Raw genomic sequence first — 23532 nt, 5'->3', positions numbered from 1 at the left:
ATATATTTGATATACCTTTCGTTACGGACTCCCGTTCTCCGAGAAGAAATATAAATCACGCATTATTCTTAAATTTCTTACAACGGCGGAAAATAAAATAAAACAAAATAGAAGTCATAAACATCTCAGATTAATGAACGATCGATTTGGGAATGTTTTAAAATTGTTTTTGAGGTCCTAACGAGTTGAAATGAATTTATATACCTTTCGCTATGACCTCTCTAAGAAATGCACTATTCTGACAACGGTGGAAAGGATTATAAAACAGAATAGAAGTCAGATTAATGAACGATATATCAGGACATTTTAACATTGTTTTGAAGTGTTAATGAGTTAAAATATTTTTAATATACCTTTCGTTACGGACTCCCGCTCTCCGAGAAGAAATATAAATCACGCATTATTCTTAAATTTCTTACAACGGCGGAAGAGAAAATAAAACAAAATAGAAGTCATAAACATTTCAGATTAATGAACGATCAATTTGGGAATGTTTCAAAATTGTTTTTGAGGTCCCAACGAGTTGAAATATATTTATATACCTTTCGCTATGAACTCTCTAAGAAATGCACTATTCTGACAAGTGACAACGTTGGAAAGGACTATAAAACAGAATAGAAGTCACAAACATCTCAGATTAATTAACGATATATCAGGACATTTTTAACATTGTTTTGAGGTGTTAATGAGTTAAAATATATTTGATATACCTTTCGTTACGCACTCCCGTTCTCCGAGAAGAAATATAAATCACGCATTATTCCTAATTTTCTTACAACGGCGGAAAAGAAAATAAAACAAAATAAAAGTCATAAACATCTCAGATTAATGAACGATCGATTTGGGAATGTTTTTAAATTGTTTTTGAGGTCCTAACGAGTTGAAATAAATTTATATACCTTTCGCTATGACCTCTCTAAGAAATGCACTATTCTGACAACGGTTGAAAGGATTATAAAACAGAATAGAAGTCAGATTAATGAACAATATATCAGGACATTTTAACATTGTTTTGAAGTGTTAATGAGTTAAAATATTTTTAATATACCTTTCGTTACGGACTCCCGCTCTCCGAGAAGAAATATAAATCACGCATTATTCTTAAATTTCTTACAACGGCGGAAGAGAAAATAAAACAAAATAGAAGTCATAAACATTTCAGATTAATGAACGATCAATTTGGGAATGTTTCAAAATTGTTTTTGAGGTCCCAACGAGTTGAAATAAATTTATATACCTTTCGCTATGAACTCTCTAAGAAATGCACTATTCTGACAAGTGACAACGTTGGAAAGGACTATAAAACAGAATAGAAGTCACAAACATCTCAGATTAATTAACGATATATCAGGACATTTTTAACATTGTTTTGAGGTGTTAATGAGTTAAAATATATTTGATATACCTTTCGTTACGCACTCCCGTTCTCCGAGAAGAAATCTAAATCACGCATTATTCTTAAATTTCTTACAACGGAGGATAAGAAAATAAAACAAAATAAAAGTCATAAACATCTCAGATTAATGAACGATCGATTTGGGAATGTTTTTAAATTGTTTTTGAGGTCCTAACGAGTTGAAATAAATTTATATACCTTTCGCTATGACCTCTCTAAGAAATGCACTATTCTGACAACGGTGGAAAGGATTATAAAACAGAATAGAAGTCAGATTAATGAACGATATATCAGGACATTTTAACATTGTTTTGAAGTGTTAATGAGTTAAAATATTTTTAATATATACCTTTCGTTACGGACTCCCGCTCTCTGAGAAGAAATATAAATCACGCATTATTCTTAAATTTCTTACAACGGCGAAAAAGAAAATAAGACAAAATAGAAGTCACAAACATCTCAGATTAATGAATGATCGATCTGGGAATGTTTTAAAATTGTTTTTGAGGTCCTAACGAGTTAAAATATATTTATATACCTTTCGCTATATGAACTCTCTAAGAAATATAAATGACACATTTATTCTGACAACAGCGGAAATGTAAATAAAATAGAACAGAATTCACAAACATATCACTAAACAGATAACTTGGATTGTGAAGCGTCTCGGCTTGATAGGGAGGTACATGTATAAACCGGGATATAAATGATAGTCTTTAATAAAAATGTTGATGATTCATAATATATTTGTAAAGAGTTTTGATGTGATAACGACATGATTTATGATATAAAATCATTCTTCGAAAACCAAAATGAAGCTCACAGCCAAAGCAAGTGATACCTCCTTCGACATAAGGTACATTACGTAATACCTTGGATGACCAAGCTGGGCCAAGTCTGTCATCAAGACACTCGACAACATATTGAGATGATCTGTCGAGATTTGCTGAACCATTAAATCAGGTAAACATGAGATAAAAATCGTTTCTCTTGGGACTCATTTGGGCAGCCACTGAGGTGATTTTAAAACATGAGCCACGCGAGCAATTGCCTTGGGTGGTGGTGGACATTTCATTGATTTCTTTTTTAATCAGCGACTTTACAAATAAAAAATAATAATACATATTCTAATAACTTTTTAAATCTTTGATGGATTTTCCTCAAACTTTCACCAATATTTATCTTTTTTTTTCTCCTATCTGTATTATAAACTTTTTGTCAGGGTGAACTCCCCCTTTAATGTTTGGTCACTTGAAAATGAAACCTACGTATCATGAACGTGTTTTCAGATGGGAAAATTTGGAAATTGCAAAATCACTTATCGTTTATTTTTTAAAGAAAATTGATACTTCGAAAAAGTGTTTTTGACCATTTTCATCATTTTGCAATTCAAATTCCCTTTAGAAAGATGTTGCAAAGTCTTAGGGATATTTCTGATCTGTACGATGCAGGATCTAGGGGGGGGGGGGAGTTGTTTTTTTGTATGGTAGTTTTTATTTGACAACTTCAGTTCATATACAAAATAAAATACATGTGGGCAATTCCAGCGTAACGGACATGACGTTCAGACAAATTTTTGTAATTCAAAGGTTTATACAGTAGAATTAGCAGTCTTTTGATAATTGCTACTGAGCTTATCAGACACATTCAAGTATCAGTTACATACACATGAAATTTCAAATCGTTTCGTTGAACAGTTGCAGAGAAATTGCACTCTTTGTCAGCGTAACGGACATGACACGAAATGGACGAAGCATTTTTACCTCCTATTGCTTATCAAAATTCCTGTGAATTCTTAGATTGCATGCACCTGACGCTGGTGTTAATTTAACCTTAAGATCATGCTCTATCCATAAAATGGTGTTTAACAAAAGTTTTACAGTGCATTCTGTATTCATAGCTCAAAATGTAGCGTAACGGACATGACACATGAAGCGTAACGGACATGACAGTTTCGTCCACTTTTTGTAAGCGAATATAATTACTTTATTACAAGATATGGTACAAGTCTAATTGGTTACTTGTTAAGGCTAGAGGTTAGAGACACACATCATAACTGGTAATCTGTAATATCTCCTATTATTTTGCAATTTGAGAGGGGGGCTTTGCGTACAATATTTATAAAACAAAAAAATATTTGGAAAAATTTCTTTTACACCAGTTAACAACAGTTAATGATTATTTTCCAGTTACTACCATCCGCCACATCTAATTAAAAGAGAAAAAGTTGATAGTAAAGATTATTTTTTATTCATGGCTTACTATTTGACAATATACACTAGCGTAACGGACATGACACCCTTCCGAAGTGAACTTCATCAGCACTTCTTAGTTGCAAAATGAAAGAAATATGAATAATGAATGTAATTATGTAACAGCAAAGTACCTTTACTAACATTCTTAAAAAAAAAATGTAGATATTATTGGCACTTCTGGCAGGTATTATTAATTTAATAGCTATAGCCCACATGATAATTTTATATAGAATACAATGCTTTAATAGTACCATAGGCACACTGAGAAGAGCAAATCAGATTTTTTGTGAGAAGAAAACAAAATGTACCAGACCTGATTAAATCCAAGATGAACATACACCTGTATTATAAAATGTATTTTATGATAAAGAATATGTACTAGTATTAATGTCAATTTCAAGATTAAAAAAATGATATTAAAAAGTATTTTAAATTTTAATAGCAGTACCTGGAAACCAGTCTTTCATTATCGATTATGTACGAGTTATAAGGTAATCGGAATGTTTGTAAATCGCTTCTGAGATTTTTTTCATTCAAAATAAATTAAAGATCCTTGGTATAATCATCCCTTCATCAAATCTTGGATGTACTAAATTTTACGATCTTGCTTGCTGACAAATGTGGCTGTATCTAATTTCATTGTATTGTCTGCGCTGCTTGTGTACAAACGAAGATACATCATTCAAATCATGATTATGGCTGACCAAAATACTATGATTACATAATTTATTGATCGCGCCACATTCCTTCCACAGCCCCTTTGCTTTGTGATATGAAGAAGTGCCACTGTAGATTCATGGATTCATAGAGCTACATCATGTAACACAGATATCTGAATATTTACAAACTTGTTTTAAATGTGAGCCAGTGCCATCACTGAGGAAGTTGAGGGTTGGTGAAAGTCAGATACTTTGAAGCAATGTCATCAAAGATCTCATGAATTCACAAGTTGGAGTTTTATCATGCTCCAAACTGTCAGTGCAAACACCTAAGATAATAAATTATTTATTGTTCAAACACAAATGATGCAGATTGTGATCTGAGTATGTTGCCAGATTTAGCTGCATCTTATCCTAATATTATGTGGCATACCGTTAATTCTCAGAAAAATATACCAGAACAAGAGCTGATCTTTCATCATTTACCAACTTCTAAAAATAGCTAGAATGACATGCAGATTCTAGGAGTTATTACATCCAGCTATCCTCAACAATTGAGACTGACCACAGTCTGTGACACTGAGCCTAATATTTTGTTTTTGTGAATGCTGCCTTTTGTCATATATTAGGTGTCATGTCCGTTACGCGAATTGTCATGTCCGTTACGCCATTTTTATGAAAATGAGAAGTGGTCAGGGAAAATGATTGCTACACATGGTAGGGGGTTTAATTCTAACATAGAATCTGAATCTGCAGTACCTTCAGACAAATTTCATGTAAGCTGTGAAAACTTTAAGTGAAAAACGTAACGGACATGACACTGATAATGGTAAAGAAATCACATTAATCTGAAGATCGATTTCTCTAAAATTGATGAATGGCATGAAATATAACAATGATTTTCTGTTGATTTAAACATTAATCATCGATACAAAAGTTAAAAGAGACCTGTGGGACCTTATTTGCTTTTAGTAGAGACAGGAAAGATGAATTATTTAAAAATAGCCACATTTTTTAGATTTTGCAATTTATTATTTTATTTTTTTGATGATGGAAAAAAACACAAAATTTAATCAATATTGTGATTTTTCTATTGGAAATTGAAACTTTATAGATTACTTTTTAAGAAAATTTGACTGCTTAAGTGATATCTGAAACTTCATTTTTTCTCGAAAGTTAACATTTTCCATGGAATTGCCCATGTCTTTACAAATTGATAAATACCTTGACAACTCATAAATTTAACACCATTTTTTTCCCTTTAGTGTTATAATAAAACACAATGTCAGACATCTTCCAATACATAATTATAAATAACATTTAGTCCAGTCAATCTAGCCAGAATAGGGGGGTAACCCACCACTAATTGCAACACGAGATATTCCACTGAAATACTTTCCAGGAAGGTCCCCTAAACAACATACTAAAAGTCCCAAGAAATCCAAGTAGTGGAAATTTATGAAATTTGCATATTATGCAAATTAGCCATGAAAAACTTTAAAAAGAAGGGAAATAATCCAAAGATTACAAATTAAATGTCCAAAACAATTTAATTTGAATGGAAATTCAAGATAAATAACTGAATTCAATGTTTGTAATCAAAAGTGCAAAAATTTCTACCTCATTTGCATATTATGCAAATAAGCATCCTTATATGGAAAAAAATGTCAAGATATTGTGATTTTTCTCATATAGACTGCTTGAAAACATTTCATTAATGTTGACATTAATATGCTACTATAAAGCATGAGAATTCATCCCAATGCCTGAAAATTAATTTGCATATTATGCAAATTAGCCATTAAAAAAAAAACAAGTGGAACGCCTCTGGCAGTCTCGCCTGCATTACGCGATTTAATATAGCAGCAGTGCTAACTTTGAAAACTACTATAAAATAATCATTCACAAAAACTCCATTCATATAATGACATAATACCACGTTCATTGACCATAAATGACATTTGAACGGTGACTTAAGACTTGTCAACTACATCCATGTCCACATTTCAATCACTCTATCTATAAACTTTCAAAGTTATGATGGCAATTCAACAATTACCCCAACATGGCCTAAGTTTATTGACCTTAACTGACCTTTGACCTTGGTTTTGTGACCTGAAACTCACAGGGGATGTTCAGTGATACTTGATTACTCTTATATCCCAAGTTTTATGAACTAGATCCATAAACTTTCAGAGTTAGGATGGTAATTTAACAAATACCCCCAACACGGCCAAAGTTCATTGACCTTTAATGACCTTTGACCATGGTCATGTGACCTGAAACTCGTACAGGATGTTCAGTGATAATTGATTACTCTTATGTCCAAGTTTTATGAACTAAATCCGTAAACTTTCAGAGTTAGGATGGTAATTTAACAAATACCCCCAACACGGCCAAAGTTCATTGACCTTAAATGACCATTGACCATGGTCATGTGACCTGAAACTCGCACATGATGTTTGCTAATACTTGATTAACCTTATGTCCAAGTTTCATGAACTAGATCCATAAATTTTCAAAGTTATGATAGTAATTCAACAAATACCCCCAACTTGACCAAAGTTCATTGACCCTAAATGACCTTTGACCTTGGTCACGTGACCTGAAACTCGAGCAGGCTATTCACTAATACTTGATTAACCTTATGCCTAAGTTACATGAACTAGGTCCATGTACTTTCTAAGTTATGATGTCATTTCAAAAACTTAACCTTCGGTTAAGATTTTGAAAATAATTCTCCCAACATGGTAAAAGTTCATTGACCCTAAATGACCTTTGACCTTGGTCATGTGACCTGAAACTCAGGCAGGATGTTTAGTAATACTTGATTAACCTTATGTCCAAGTTTCATGAACTAGGTCCATATACTTTCTAAGTTATGTCATTTCAAAAACTTAACCTTAGGTTAAGATTTGATGTTGACGCCGTCGCCGCCGCCGTCGGAAAAGCGGCGCCTATAGTCTCGCTCTGCTATGCAGGCGAGACAAAAATGAGGAAATTAATCCAAAGATTACAAATTAAATGTCCACAGCAAGTAATTTTGAACAAAAGTTCATGATGAATAAATAAGTCAATGTCTTTATTTAAAAAAGCTAGCAAATCTGCCTCATTTGCATATTATGCAAATAAGTATCCTTATATGGAAAATGTCAAGAAATTTTGATTTTTATCACATTGACTGCAGGGAAGACATATCAGTTTTTCAAATTAATATGCTGCTATCACTAAGCATTCAAATCTATCCTAATATGATTTATATTCAAGGAAAAATACTGGAAATATGTTCTTCGCTTTCTAAGCCGCGTTGTTAGTCTGACAAGATGATGGGATCGGCAAGAACAAAGCACATTATTTGAATTGGTGTGTAGTTTGTTAGAGTTAGCAACCCTTTCTTATATGGATGGGAACGACTTATACATGTACTTTGTTGAAAATTCACCGTATAAACATGATAAATGGAGGATCTGATATTAAGAAGTGTAGCAGAGATTCTGTCTGGCCTACTAGCTTCATGCAGGGTGTTTTCTTTAACAATTTCTTCAGTAGTCTGGCTACACCTGTTTGACTAAACAATATGTTATCTGGCCATATCTGGGTCAGGACTGGGTCCCAGGACTTGTAGAGCAGCGTCATCATCATCATCATCATGATCAGTGGTGAATACTGAGACTAAAAATCTCTGCCTTCCTTTAATAATGCTATTCCAATGTAGTCATAGCTATTGATATTAAGGGCTCCCAACATGCTAATTGTTACAGCCTGGATCATTTTCAATCCGGTCAGCAAATTATGTATTATAGGCTTGTCTACAAACCCTCTTATGGTCCTCTTTAATGCATTGTAGCAATTCTGAGCTTTACCTTACTGATGCTTTTGGAGCTCTAAAATGTGCAAGCCTTCCTAGTCTTTCTCTAAAACTCTTGACATCTTTCGACACAACTTATGTCCATTGTCCATTGAGGCAACTTGTGTCGGAAGAAGACATGGTTAACGGTGTGTTCTTGTTAAAGTCCTCTTGATTGGCATTCAGTCTCCTAGGCTCGACTTGTCGGATTTCAGTACAGAGAGTTGTATGATTGTCCAAAGTACATCTGCATGACACTATCAAAGTCAGCATTCATCCAGAAGAACATCCTTAGTCGTACCGTAATTACGAAAAGGTTTATTCCTCTGGATAACCTCACAGTATACCCATGAGTAACACATTGTGGCAAATAAATCATGGAAGTGGTACACACTGTCTAATCAATGTTGGATGGTATTTGATGGTGATGTTAAGGGTGTTCCATTATGTTTGTGTCCTCCTGTTGGAAAGGCAATAATCTGGCTTAGTCCTCCTGGTTTGTTCATTGTCTCACTGAGGAATTTCTGTTTACCATAATAATCACGACATTAATATTATAATTTGCATACGACTTACTTAGAAACTATTGCTTTAATATTTGGAGATGGTTGCCATAGGAGATTTATCAAAGAGGAAAGAACAGAAAATGGATGCTTCATCATGAAGCAGCAACTGGATTCAGCAAGAACGTCTAATCACGATTCCTGTATCTGAGAAAGATGCCTATAATGCACTTTAAGCCTTCATCATGAATTTATGAATGGCTTTCATGTCGCTCGTATAGGCAAATGCCCATTGTTACTCTTATAAGCATGCCCAGAGATCTTGTGATCCAAGCAAGTACTCATATTCACCACCAAGACAAGTGATGATGATGACGATGATATGGGTTCTTTTAAAGCGCCGGTATCCGCCTCAGCTGGGCGCTCATGGCGCTTTCTCAAAAATAGGAAATATTTCACAAATTTCAATGTCTTCAAACAGTGCTTATGATCATCATTCAGTTCAAGTACTGTTCTAGTAGTGCTACAATTGAGTTATTCTTGAGATAATGTTGGAGTGGGGAACAGAAAGGTCTTCAGGTAAGACTCAAAAGTTGATTGGGTCTCTGCTCTCCTGATAAATTGGGAAGGCTATTCCACAGCTTTGGTCCAGAGATGTAGAAGGCTCTGTCACCCCAGGTTGTGTGGCTAAGAGATTTCCTCAGCAATGCTTGATCTGCTGATCTGAGACTGCGTGTTGGTCTATGCTGAGATAAGAGCTCTGATAATTATGTAGGGTGGAGATCTATCGTTAAGCGCTTTAAATACAAGGACCCCAAGCTTATAAGCTAAGTGGTGTGCTACAAGGACCAAATATTCGAACCTCTTATTTGTACGGGTGTGACATCTTGTGCTGATCACTTGGCAATCCAGGAGCTTGCTAGCGTGGACTATACTCGCAAGAAACGCAAAGTCTCTACAAAGTCAAGAAGAGAGCAAGACTTGGATGGAAATAATGAAGCATTCAAGCAATGGGATCCATGTAGAATGGACTCATCATTGTACAATATGAGTGGGGTAACTGCTCGTGACAAAAGTCAATATCAACCAAGCAAGAAGTGTAGGGAAGGTCATCATGGTTAATACACATAATCTACATGGAATTTTAGAGGAAAATATCACTATGTGTTTCTTGAATATTTATAACATGTCGGCTGTTTATTTGCATAATATGTAAATTACACTTCAGATATTAAGCTGATTATTAATGTTTTTGCCATTCTTAGTGATCACATCATATTGATCTAGACTGAAATGTTTTCATGAATGTTTTTGTGAGAAAAATCAAAATTTCTTGATTTTTTTCCCATATAAAAATGCTCATATATATGCAAATGAGGTAGATTTATTTACGATTTCTTATTTAAAAAAATAACTAAATTTGTAAACTTATCATGGGCTTCAGTTCAATTCATATTGTTTTCTGCACCTGATTTGCAATATTTGGATTATTTTCCTTATTTGTAATTTATTATGGCTAATTTGCATAAAATGCAAATTGTGTGATTTTCCTATATGTTTGTATATTTCAGGACTTTTAATATGTGTTTGGGAAACCTTCCTGTAAGGTATTGCCATATTCCAATTTCAATAGATAATCTACTTGCAATTTTTGAGGGATGTATCACCAGTGTGTTGAATATTTATAACATGTTAGATACTTTTATTTGCATAATATGCAAATTACACTACAGACACCGTAGCTGAATACAAATGTAGTCAACTTCCTTAGTGAAAGCAGCATGTAAATTTCAATATTAATGAAATTTTCAAGCAGTAAATGAGAGAAAAATCACAATACCTTGACATTTTTCCATATAAGGATGATTATTTGCATAATATACAAATGAGGTAGATTTTTTTGCACTTTTGACAAAAAAAATTGAATACAGAACTTTGTTTATCATGAATTTTTGCTCAAATTAAATTGTTTTGGACACTCAATTTGTAATCTTTTGGATATTTTCCTTATTTTTCTAACTTTTTATGGCTAATTTGCATAATATGCAAATTTCATAAATTTCCACTGCTTGGATTTCTTGGGACTTTTAGTATGTTGTTTAGGGGACCTTCCTTGAAAAAGAATTGCAGTGGAATATCTCGTGTTGCAATTAGTGGTAGGTCAAACTCTATATTGACTGGACTAATTGATGATGATTATAATATGCATTAAGAATAAAAACTTCTACAATAAATTCAACATATTGATTTTTTCCAGTGTCAAATATCAACATAAAAAAGAGATTTTCCAAATACACATTGGCATGACATATCGATTAGAAATACCTAAAAATATATTTTTAGATATTTCTAATCGATGTGTCGATCATGCGGTCTCATGCCAACCCCCCCCCCCCCCGCCCCTAGATTATTAATCAATAGAAGAAACTGTACACACATGTAAAAAACAATACAAGAAATTATAGTCTGTTTTAGATGAAAGAATTAAAAATAAACGTTAAAAACAAGCAATTAGCCGTCAAACAAATAACATTAACTTTACATCTCGCTCCCGCGCCCGGGTTCTCGTTTTTCTCCTTTGACAAAATCATGCACACACGTGTCGCCCTAAGCCCCATTTCCAGCAAGCTAGCCACCACTCATTGTGAGTAACTTGTGACATGACAGCAGATGACATGAGAAATTGAGAATGAACGTTAAGAATATTACTTAGAAAGTAATTAGCGGGAAAATTATGAGGAACAATTCATTTTATGATAAAAATTTCTTGAAAACTATCGGAAAACGGTATCATGTAAAAATGAAAGGCTACGTCGGACCCGAGTGGCACCGCGGACAATTCAGTTCTAACATACATTGTAGCATGCATGTCCGGCTCAGCTAGGCGCGCTGGCAACGCTAGTGTGACTGCTCAGGCTGCATGGCCGAATAAAAAGAGGTGTTTTGGTTCGCATCAAGCTCATTATCTATGCAAAAACCCTCTAGTCATGAATATCACTTGGATAAAAGAAGCTACTTTTTCAGGGCTTGCGGACTGACTGTTTTATTACTTCATGTCATTTTGGCGTCATTTTGTAACCATAACTATCCATTTTTTGCCAAACGTTGCCAACCAATATTTTTACCCATGTACAGAAGTAAGCTTGTAACCGATTTTGCAATCGGCAACCGATTCCATTCGATTTCACCACAATCGGCAATCACTTGCCGATCTTCGATCATGCCCCTTGAAGGAAAAAATCGAAAATAAAAAATCGGCGTAGATCTGGTTACAGTGCGTGATCGCTCAGAACATATTTCAAGATTGTTTTTGAGGTGCTAGCTATTTAGAGGTCGCATTATTCAGGGAGAAAGACGCGGTATTATCTATGGCGATGTTTAAGAGGATAGATATCTTCTCTTCCAACTCATGGTGATAGCGGATGCCGCCGTGAACTTTGAAAGGTCGTATTACCGACGGAGCTCATTGCGTTACTCTCTTACATCGTTTATGATTATATACATTTTATTTTCAACCTCGTGGTGATAGCGGATGCCGCCGTGAAGTTTGAAAGGTCGTATTACCGACGGAGCTCACTGCGCTACTCTCTTACCCCCTTTATAATGATATAAATCTTCTCTTCAACCTCGTGGTGATAGCGGACCCCGCCATAAACTTTTAAAGACTGTACTATTGACGGAGCTTATTGCGTTACTCTCTTACATCGTTTATGATGATATTCATTTTATTTTCAACCTCGTGGTGATAGCGGACCCCGCCATAAACTTTTAAAGACTGTACTATTGACGGAGCTTATTGCGTTACTCTCTTACATCGTTTATGATGATATACATTTTATTTTCAACCTCGTGGTGATAGCGGACCCCGCCGTGAACTTTTAAAGATCGTGCTACTGACGGAGCTCATTGCGTTACTCTCTTACATCGTTTGTAATGATATAAATCTTCTCTTCAACCTCGTGGTGATAGCGGACCCCGCCATAAACTTTTAAAGACTGTACTATTGACGGAGCTTATTGCGTTGCTCTCTTACATCGTTTATGATGATATTCATTTTATTTTCAACCTCGTGGTGATAGCGGACCCCGCCATAAACTTTTAAAGACTGTACTATTGACGGAGCTTATTGCGTTACTCTCTTACATCGTTTATGATGATATACATTTTATTTTCAACCTCGTGGTGATAGCGGATGCCGCCGTGAACTTTGAAAGGTCGTACTATTGACGGAGCTCATTGCGTTACTCTCTTACATCGTTTATGATGATATACATTTTATTTTCAACCTCGTGGTGATAGCGGACCCCGCCGTGAACTTTTAAAGATCGTGCTACTGACGGAGCTTATTGCGTTACTCTCTTACATCGTTTATGATGATATTCATTTTATTTTCAACCTCGTGGTGATAGCGGACCCCGCCATAAACTTTTAAAGACTGTACTATTGACGGAGCTTATTGCGTTACTCTCTTACATCGTTTATGATGATATACATTTTATTTTCAACCTCGTGGTGATAGCGGATGCCGCCGTGAACTTTGAAAGGTCGTACTATTGACGGAGCTCATTGCGTTACTCTCTTACATCGTTTATGATGATTTACATTTTATTTTCAACCTCGTGGTGATAGCGGACCCCGCCGTGAACTTTTAAAGATCGTGCTACTGACGGAGCTTATTGCGTTACTCTCTTACATCGTTTATTATGATATACATTTTATTTTCAACCTCGTGGTGATAGCGGATGCCGCCGTGAACTTTGAAAGGTCGTATTACCGACGGAGCTCACTGCGTTACTCTCTTACATCGTTTATGATGATATACATTTTATTTTCAACCTCGTGGTGATAGCGGATGCCGCCGTGAACTTTGAAAGGTCGTATTACCGACGGAGCTCACTGCGCTACTTTCTTACCCCCTTTATAATGATATAAATCTTCTCTTCAACCTCGTGGTGATAGCGGACCCCGCCATAAACTTTTAAAGACTGTACTATTGACGGAGCTTATTGCGTTACTCTCTTACATCGTTTATGATGATATACATTTTATTTTCAACCTCGTGGTGATAGCGGACCCCGCCGTGAACTTTTAAAGATCGTGCTACTGACGGAGCTTATTGCGCTACTCTCTTACATCGTTTATGATGATATACATTTTATTTTCAACCTCGTGGTGATAGCGGACCCCGCCATAAACTTTTAAAGACTTTAATATTGACGGAGCTTATTGCGTTACTCTCTTACATCGTTTATGATGATATTCATTTTATTTTCAACCTCGTGGTGATAGCGGAAGCCGCCGTGAACTTTGAAAGGTCGTATTACCGACGGAGCTCACTGCGCTACTCTCTTACATCGTTTATGATGATATACATTTTATTTTTAACTAAGCTTGTAACCGATTTTGCAATCGGCAACCGATTCCATTCGATTTCACCACAATCGGCAATCACCTGCCGATCTTCGATCATGCCCCTTGAAGGAAAAAATCGAAAATAAAAAATCGGCGTAGATCTGGTTACAGTGCGTGATTGTTTTTGAGGTGCTAGCTATTTAGAGGTCGCATTATCCAGGGAGAAAGACGCGGTATTATCTATGGCGATGTTTAAGATGATAGATATCTTCTCTTCCGCTTCTCTTCCAACTCATGGTGATAGCGGATGCCGCCGTGAACTTTGAAAGGTCGTATTACCGATGGAGCTCACTGCGTTACTCTCTTACATCGTTTATGATTATATACATTTTATTTTCAACCTCGTGGTGATAGCGGATGCCGCCGTGAACTTCGAAAGGTCGTAATTACCGACGGAGCTCACTGCGCTACTCTCTTACCCCCTTTATAATGATATAAATCTTCTCTTCAACCTCGTGGTGATAGCGGACCCCGCCATAAACTTTTAAAGACTGTACTATTGACGGAGCTTATTGCGTTACTCTCTTACATCATTTATGATGATATACATTTTATTTTCAACCTCGTGGTGATAGCGGACCCCGCCGTGAACTTTTAAAGATCGTGCTACTGACGGAGCTCATTGCGTTACTCTCTTACATCGTTTATAATGATATAAATCTTCTCTTCAACCTCGTGGTGATAGCGGACCCCGCCATAAACTTTTAAAGACTGTACTATTGACGGAGCTTATTGCGTTGCTCTCTTACATCGTTTATGATGATATTAATTTTATTTTCAACCTCGTGGTGATAGCGGAAGCCGCCGTGAACTTTGAAAGGTCGTATTACCGACGGAGCTCACTGCGCTACTCTCTAACCCCGTTTATAATGATATAAATCTTCTCTTCAACCTCGTGGTGATAGCGGACCCCGCCATAAACTTTTAAAGACTGTACTATTGACGGAGCTTATTGCGTTACTCTCTTACATCGTTTATGATGATATACATTTTATTTTCAACCTCGTGGTGATAGCGGATGCCGCCGTGAACTTTGAAAGGTCGTACTATTGACGGAGCTCATTGCGTTACTCTCTTACATCGTTTATGATGATTTACATTTTATTTTCAACCTCGTGGTGATAGCGGACCCCGCCGTGAACTTTTAAAGATCGTGCTACTGACGGAGCTTATTGCGTTACTCTCTTACATCGTTTATGATGATTTACATTTTATTTTCAACCTCGTGGTGATAGCGGACCCCGCCGTGAACTTTTAAAGATCGTGCTACTGACGGAGCTTATTGCGTTACTCTCTTACATCGTTTATGATGATATACATTTTATTTTCAACCTCGTGGTGATAGCGGATGCCGCCGTGAACTTTGAAAGGTCGTACTATTGACGGAGCTCATTGCGTTACTCTCTTACATCGTTTATGATGATTTACATTTTATTTTCAACCTCGTGGTGATAGCGGACCCCGCCGTGAACTTTTAAAGATCGTGCTACTGACGGAGCTTATTGCGTTACTCTCTTACATCGTTTATGATGATATACATTTTATTTTCAACCTCGTGGTGATAGCGGATGCCGCCGTGAACTTTGAAAGGTCGTATTACCGACGGAGCTCACTGCGTTACTCTCTTACATCGTTTATGATGTATACATTTTATTTTCAACCTCGTGGTGATAGCGGACCCCGCCGTGAACTTTTAAAGATCGTGCTACTGACGGAGCTTATTGCGTTACTCTCTTACATCGTTTATGATGATATACATTTTATTTTCAACCTCGTGGTGATAGCGGATGCCGCCGTGAACTTTGAAAGGTCGTACTATTGACGGAGCTCATTGCGTTACTCTCTTACATCGTTTATGATGATATACATTTTATTTTCAACCTCGTGGTGATAGCGGATGCCGCCGTGAACTTTGAAAGGTCGTACTATTGACGGAGCTCATTGCGTTACTCTCTTACATCGTTTATGATGATTTACATTTTATTTTCAACCTCGTGGTGATAGCGGATGCCGCCGTGAACTTTGAAAGGTCGTATTACCGACGGAGCTCACTGCGTTACTCTCTTACATCGTTTATGATGATATACATTTTATTTTCAACCTCGTGGTGATAGCGGATGCCGCCGTGAACTTTGAAAGGTCGTACTATTGACGGAGCTCATTGCGTTACTCTCTTACATCGTTTATGATGATTTACATTTTATTTTCAACCTCGTGGTGATTGCGGACCCCGCCGTGAACTTTTAAAGATCGTGCTACTGACGGAGCTTATTGCGTTACTCTCTTACATCGTTTATGATGATATACATTTTATTTTCAACCTCGTGGTGATAGCGGATGCCGCCGTGAACTTTGAAAGGTCGTATTACCGACGGAGCTCACTGCGTTACTCTCTTACATCGTTTATGATGATATACATTTTATTTTCAACCTCGTGGTGATAGCGGATGCCGCCGTGAACTTTGAAAGGTCGTATTACCGACGGAGCTCACTGCGCTACTCTCTTACCCCCTTTATAATGATATAAATCTTCTCTTCAACCTCGTGGTGATAGCGGACCCCGCCGTGAACTTCAAATTGATTTGAAAACGCTAGCTACCCAAAACATTTTAATAACATATTTCAAATCATCGTGCGTGCTTGCGTCTTCTACTTCATTTTAATTGCACTTGCGACTTTAAGATGATGCGTCGTAAGAGATCATTCCAATAATTCTAAATCGCTAGCACCTAAAAATACTTCTAAAAGATGTCCCGCCGATCGTTCATTAACCTGTGATCTATGAGAAATATTTTCATTTTATTTTCCTTTGCGCCTTTGCTCGGAAGATGCGTCTTTCGTTTATCTTTCTAATAAAAATCACTCGGTTTATTTTAAAGCTATAACACCTCAAAACCCCTGGCTTTAAAACATGTTCCAAACGATCGCGCATGTTGGCGACTTCCATTCCAATGCATTCGTCTTTGTGACTTTGTCAGGAAGATGCGCGCGACCGCGAACAACATTTTGATGTATTCCTTTGTTTTTAAACATACCGATTCGATTTTCGATTCGATTTCGATTTTAGAAGCTTAACTGCCGATCCGATTTTCGATCTGATTTTTGATCCGATTTACAACATTATTTTTAACCTCGTGGTGATAGCGGATGCCGCCGTGAATTTTGAAAGGTCGTATTACCGACGGAGCTCACTGCGCTACTCTCTTACCCCCTTTATGATGATAGACATCTTCTCTTCAACCTCGTGGTGATAGCGGACCCCGCCGTGAACTTCAAATTGATTTGAAAACGCTAGCTACCCAAAACATTTTAATAACATATTTCAAATCATCTTGCGTGCTTGCGTCTTCTACTTCATTTTAATTGCACTTGCGACTTTAAGATGATGCGTCGTAAGAGATCATTCCAATAATTCTAAATCGCTAGCACCTAAAAATACTTCTAAAAGATGTCCCGCCGATCGTTCATTAACCTGTGATCTATGATGAATATTTTCATTTTATTTTCCTTTGCGCCTTTGCTCGGAAGATGCGTCTTTCGTTTATCTTTCTAATAAAAATCACTCGGTTTATTTTAAAGCAATAACACCTCAAAACCCCTGGCTTTAAAACATGTTCCAAACGATCGCGCATGTTGGCGACTTCCATTCCAATGCATTCGTCTTTGTGACTTTGTCAGGAAGATGCGCGCGACCGCGAACAACATTTTGATGTATTCCTTTGTTTTTAAACATCGCCGATTCGATTTTCGATTCGATTTCGATTTTAGAAGCTTAACTGCCGATCCGATTTTCGATCTGATTTTTGATCCGATTTACAACATTACTGTTAACCTCAGATTCTAAACATAACTAGCAGTTTGGCGCATTTTTATAGTTGCCTTTTTCTTTGGCAGTAGAGGCGCACGGCCAATATGGGAGACTCTCTCCAATAGGGGAGACAATCTCCCACATTGGAGACTTGCTTTGCAAAAGGACAAAAGAAACAACACCAACAAAAGCATGATTTTTTCCACCCAAAATTTTGTCTCACTGAGGTCAGAAGCCCATTTGTTTTGTGTGTGATTGACAACAAAAATCCTTATCAAAACAAAAGTAGACGGTGAATTTTTAAAGTAGACTGTGAAAAGGGGTAATTTTTCATGAGGAATCTGCTTATCATATTTTTATTTGCCGCCAAGTTAATCCTTTTGCAGCAAATGTAAACAAAGGAAATTGGACTCCAAAACTGGAGACTGTCTCTGAAATTGGATACCCAAATTCTTTACAAAAGTCTCTGATATTGGAGATAATCTCCCATTTTGGAGACAGTCTCCAATATTGGCCGTGCGCCTCTACTAGTACTGTTTGGTGCATGGGAGCCTATGTACAAACGCCAGGCGTTCGGGGAGCTCGGGAGTGACCATACATGAGTGATAGAGTATTATTACTTTTACTCCCCAAGACGCCTCCAGGCTACGTCTGTGTACGAGGAGAAATTTTAAAAAATTTAAAATGTTAAAAAATCTCCTCGAAACAGACGGCTGACATGTCCCCATAACTGATATTTTGAGAAAAATTGAAGATGTAAGTTAGGCCCAGATTTTGGTGGGACAAGGGCACCAAAGTCCAAAGGGTTCATTACATGCAGCCGCGCACAAAAAAATCAAGCCATAGAACTAGAAGTCGTGTGTTGTGGACACCAGGTCCAGGCAGAAGTGAGATCCCAGCACGCGCGACCCACTAGTTAGAATTTAGAAATCCACTGCCAAACGCGGTTCATGGTGCGAGGTTAGTATACTACTAACCTTGCAATACGCGTGAGTGGGACAAGGGTGGAAAAATATAAATAAATTAAATATTTTGATTTAGGCCTAAATAATTAGGCCCTAGCCCTAGGCCTAATTTGTACGAAATAGTGTAGTTGATCTGTCCTGTCGATTGACAGGAATGACAGATCACCTAAATATTCTATTTCAATTTCTTCACTCATGTCTGTGGACAAGCCGATATAATAAATCTCTTTTCCATAATAAGTTAGTTAGATGCTCATCTAATGTTAGGAGCTAACGTTAGTCATGTTAGGCTCACTCAGTTATGACGGCTACAGACAGTACAGCTGCACGAAGGACTCATTCAGTTCACGCAACACAACATGTGAAAATCTATGCGGTTTACGGATAAGAAATGTCGAATCGTGACAAAGTTCATTTGAAAATCACATCTTACACATTAAGACACATTCTAACAAATCAAAAACTCACATCTGCCATTTCGTTAGGTGGATGTCGGCGGATGCACAAAGAATCGGACAGTTATACGAATGAATGAAATTTTGCAATTTAGGTATTTACGTACGATGAACGTATTTTGTGCAATAGAAATAAATAATAGACAGTAATTCCGGAACCATACCCTATATCCTAACGAGTTCAGTATGAGAATCACGAGTTACTGTCTATTATGAATTATACAGCGCATTCATCCCACCCCAGCTAAAGCGCGCGCTGGTCAAAGGGATGGTCCGGGCTGAAGACATTTATATTAAAATAAATAAAGTAAAATTCACAGAGCAAAATACTGAAATTTTCGTCAAAACGGATAACAAATAACATAGTTATTGCATTTTAAAGTTTATCAATATTTTGTGAAAACAGGGATATGCACATCGTCATGAAAATTCATTAGGTGGGCTGATGATGTCACATTTCCACTTTCCCTAATTTTATTATGTTATTACATGAAATCATAAATGTTTCATTTTTTCATACGAGTACATGATGCGTCTCCATTATGATGAAATAAGTTGCGGCAATAAATAACTAATAATGCACTTAATCAGTTGTCGATCCAATTGTTTTAGTTCTTGGTAGAATCTTTGAATAAACCTTGCTTCATACAATCAAATAAGAACAAGCTAGTGGACAGTGGCGTAACAGCCCCCCCCCCCCCCCCCCCCGCCCTGCCACCTGGCGGATTTCACCGGGAAAATAAAAAACGGGGAAAAAGAGAAAAGGGAGGGAGAAAAAAAAAGAGAAAGGGGAAGGAAAGGGGAATTAAAAAGGAAAGAAGGAAAAGGAAAGGGAAAAGTGAAAAGAAAACGAAGAATTTTTTAATGGAAAAGGATGGAAAGCGGGAAAAGGAACGAAAGAAGAGCATTTGAGAAAGAACAAATCATTCCGAAATAGGCCTATGTAATGCAATAGCATGATGGGAAATAAACTAAAATATGACAAAATGGCAAACAATAGCAGGAAATGAAGGTTGAATGGATCTTAGTCAAAAGCTAAATTGAAAAACAAAGAAAAGGGACAAGAAAATAAAGAGCGGGAAGAAAGATGGAGAGCATTCAACATTGTGCTATAAGCTTGATAAATTTTATGCAAATAAGCTACCGGGCCGGCTTTTAGGGGCTCTTCATCTATAACCTTTAAATGGCTCTAGGCGCCCCTGTAATAGGGACCCTTCCTACATTTAGCTTTACGTTCAATCACTGGCGTACAGGCGGGGGGGGGGGGGTCTTGGTTCCACACCCAAGAGGAAATAAAAGAAATTATAGGAGATAAAATGAAATGAATGGAAACAATAAAATGTGTTATTTGCTGAATATAATGGAAAAATCTATCACATAATTAGAATTTGATAGGCAATTTTTTTTCCAGCTCGCTTTACTTGCTGGCGATTTTTTAAAAACAAATTTCCCACATTGCTAGCTGTTTTGCCCCCTCAAAATATTTGGTTCATTACGCAACTGGGTTGAATAAATGTGTTGTGTAAAAGCTATATTCTGCATTTATCCGAGATTTGATTAAAAATAGCGGCGATCTGCGAGTGTTTAATGGCATTGATATCAAAAAGTTCCGGGGGCCCCATCCCAGACCCCAACCGCATAGGACTTCTGTATATGAGTATGGAAGGGTTGGGCCATATGGCCCCAAAAAATCTACAACTAAGAACAAAAAAAAAGAGGAAAGAAAAGCAAAGGAAGAGTGTAGGATATGATTTATTTGCTGAATATAATGTCAACAAAAATATCTCAAAGTTACTAGATTCTAATAAAAAGGTGATTTTTTTTCTCGGTCGCTTTGCTCGCTCGGGACTTGTATCAAGCAGCTTTTTAGCACATGCACCATACTGCGCCCTTCGTTTTTTTTTTACTCTTCACGCTACTGCCGCAAAGAATCCTGCTCACAGTGGCGAACAGACCACAAAAAAGGAATGGAAAGAGAGAAGAGTGATATCATTTTCTGGATATCATGTCAAAATCTATCACAAAATTGGATTTTTGTATTAAAAATGTCAGATATTTTGCTCGCTCGCAACTTTTTTTTAAAAGATAAATTCTGCCCGATATGCAATATCTGGCCCTCTCAAAATCGTCGCCTCATTAACACCTGTTCATACCATATGACCGGGAAATTTTTTGCTCTTGCCCCCCCTGACCACCGACCCCTGCACGAAAAAAAACGGAGAGCCACACCGATCGAGCTGAAATTACCAAATATCCTGTTTCGTGTCGCCTCAAATATTTATGAAAAAAACCCTGACAAATAGGCCTACTGATGAACAAAAAGAAATTGCTGCCGGGGGTGATATAAATAGACATCGGGACTTGCGTCTAGGGCAGTGGCTCCAGAGACTGATTTGCAGACTGCGGGGCGCCAGTCCTTTCATTTTTATCACACTTTATTTTCAGACCCACCTCTATAATCATGGACCTAATAAAGACAAGTAAAAGTGGCATAACATTGAAAATTTAATCAAGATCGGATGGAAAATAAGATAGATGTGACATTATAAAACTTTACTTTCAGAAAAGTAAATGGGTTATAGGTCTACGCAAATGCGAGAGCAATGATGTAACTATAGCTTACAATTTTCATACTATTTTTGTTGAGAATGATAAAGAAGTTCTTGATTTTAGCTTAATATTTACAATGACGACTCTACTCTTCAAAGTGAATTTCTACCTCATTTTTAAATCAGAGGAGAGAAAAACTTCTTATTTTTACCATCTCAACCCATTTTCTTATTCATTTAACTCAGTATCTCCTTATCTCTCTCACCTGTCATTCTCCTCTATTTTCCTTCCTCCTCAGTGTTACAACCCCCCCCCCCCTTGCCTCAAATCTCCTTCCTCCTCTCACCATCACCACTCTTCCTTCTTCTATTTTGTTATTTTACACCCCCCTTTTCCCCTCTCTCTCTCAGTCTCTCTTCCTGGCCACCCTCTTCCTTATGATCTTCCTCGACTTCATCTTTGAATATCACTCCCCTGTTTAAAAGTGTTTAAAATCTTACACAACAAAGTTCAATTTTTAATATGTAATTCTCAATAAATAAAGCATGGTTGTTTATACTGTTAAACACCTATTGTAGGCCTACGGTTCATATAGTAAACAACGTTGCATAACATTTTTTACACCATTTTGATAAACTCATCATAGTTGTAAGTTTTCACAGCTCCCTTCCATCTCATTAAGTTTACCAGTTTACAAGTCAATTCTAGCAAATATAAATTTTCTAGTAACATTATAAAGTTCATCACATTTTGACAACTGTGATTCTCCAGGGACTAAAATTAAGTTTACAGGGGAGAGTGATCACTCGCTACTGCTTGCCTTAAACCATTTCAGGTAGAGCGATTTATTGCTCACCTCAGCGAATTTTTTTTTTTTTTGTGATATGAAATGATAAATGCAGAAAAATTTGAAAACAGGCAACATCATACACAATTAAAAATTGTTTCTACATTTTATTTCCATATGACTCTGTTCTGACATCACTTAGCCTGAAAATAGAATAAGAGTGTCAGTCAATGATTGAACTGTTAAGAGCCAAGCTTGAAAACCTCATTCTAAGTCAAATTAGAAGACATACAAAAAGGCAATAACACACATTGCAAAAATGACAACAAAAAGTTCATTGAGATCAATGTTGCCTATACATCTGATTGTTTGTTTCCTAAGTTGTGGTTTGCAACTAAGTGTATGTTCCTCCATCCACTTTTTAATTTCAGACAAAAAAAATCCCCTTGTTAGTCAAAGAAGAGCTTTTTGCAGTGCTCCTCTACCGCTCCCCTTAAAACTTTTAGAAGAGCTTTTTATTGCTCCCCTCATAATTATAAAACTGAGACCCTGATTCTCTTAATTATTTTTCATCAATTTCACTTACAAAAGGTGTATTCAACAGAAATTTCTAAGAAATATTTCAATAAAAAAATAAATCAAATACATAGGCCTCATCAACAACATGAAGAATTCAGGAGAGCATTTCATCAACATTTATCAGACAAATATCCTTGATTTTGATTGGCTGAGAAACACACTTTGTCAGATAAAACATCTGACAAGTCCTTTCATGTAACACTCCACTAGTCTCAAACTGTAAGGTCTATAAGGGATAAAGACATGTTTCCTTTAATCACTCTCTCAAAGACACATGAAACATAGAGGAGGAAGATATTAACTTAAGAAGCGAACC

General features: G+C 36.7%; 1 protein-coding gene across 6 annotated transcripts in view; it reads right to left on the bottom strand.

The window, feature by feature from the left end:
- The window catches only part of LOC129254916 (ran-specific GTPase-activating protein-like), a 36692-nt gene extending 17155 nt beyond the window's left edge, over positions 1-19537 (bottom strand). For 2 of the 6 annotated variants that reach the window (XR_010295419.1, XM_064108275.1), the window contains exon 1: positions 19314-19537. Coding sequence is in view for 2 of the 6 variants with exons in the window: in XM_064108275.1 (XP_063964345.1) it covers positions 19314-19322 (9 nt within the window). In the remaining 4 variants the exon portion in view is untranslated. The remainder of the gene's footprint in view (positions 1-19313) is intronic. The other 4 variants (XR_010295422.1, XM_064108285.1, XR_010295420.1 and 1 more) reach the window with 3 other exon arrangements.
- Between the last annotated feature and the right edge of the window lie 3995 nt (positions 19538-23532).

Source organism: Lytechinus pictus, chromosome 2, assembly GCF_037042905.1.
Source record: "Lytechinus pictus isolate F3 Inbred chromosome 2, Lp3.0, whole genome shotgun sequence".
In the NCBI taxonomy this organism is placed as follows: Eukaryota; Metazoa; Echinodermata; class Echinoidea; order Temnopleuroida; family Toxopneustidae; genus Lytechinus; species Lytechinus pictus.
This window is presented reverse-complemented; position numbering and strand designations above follow the sequence as displayed.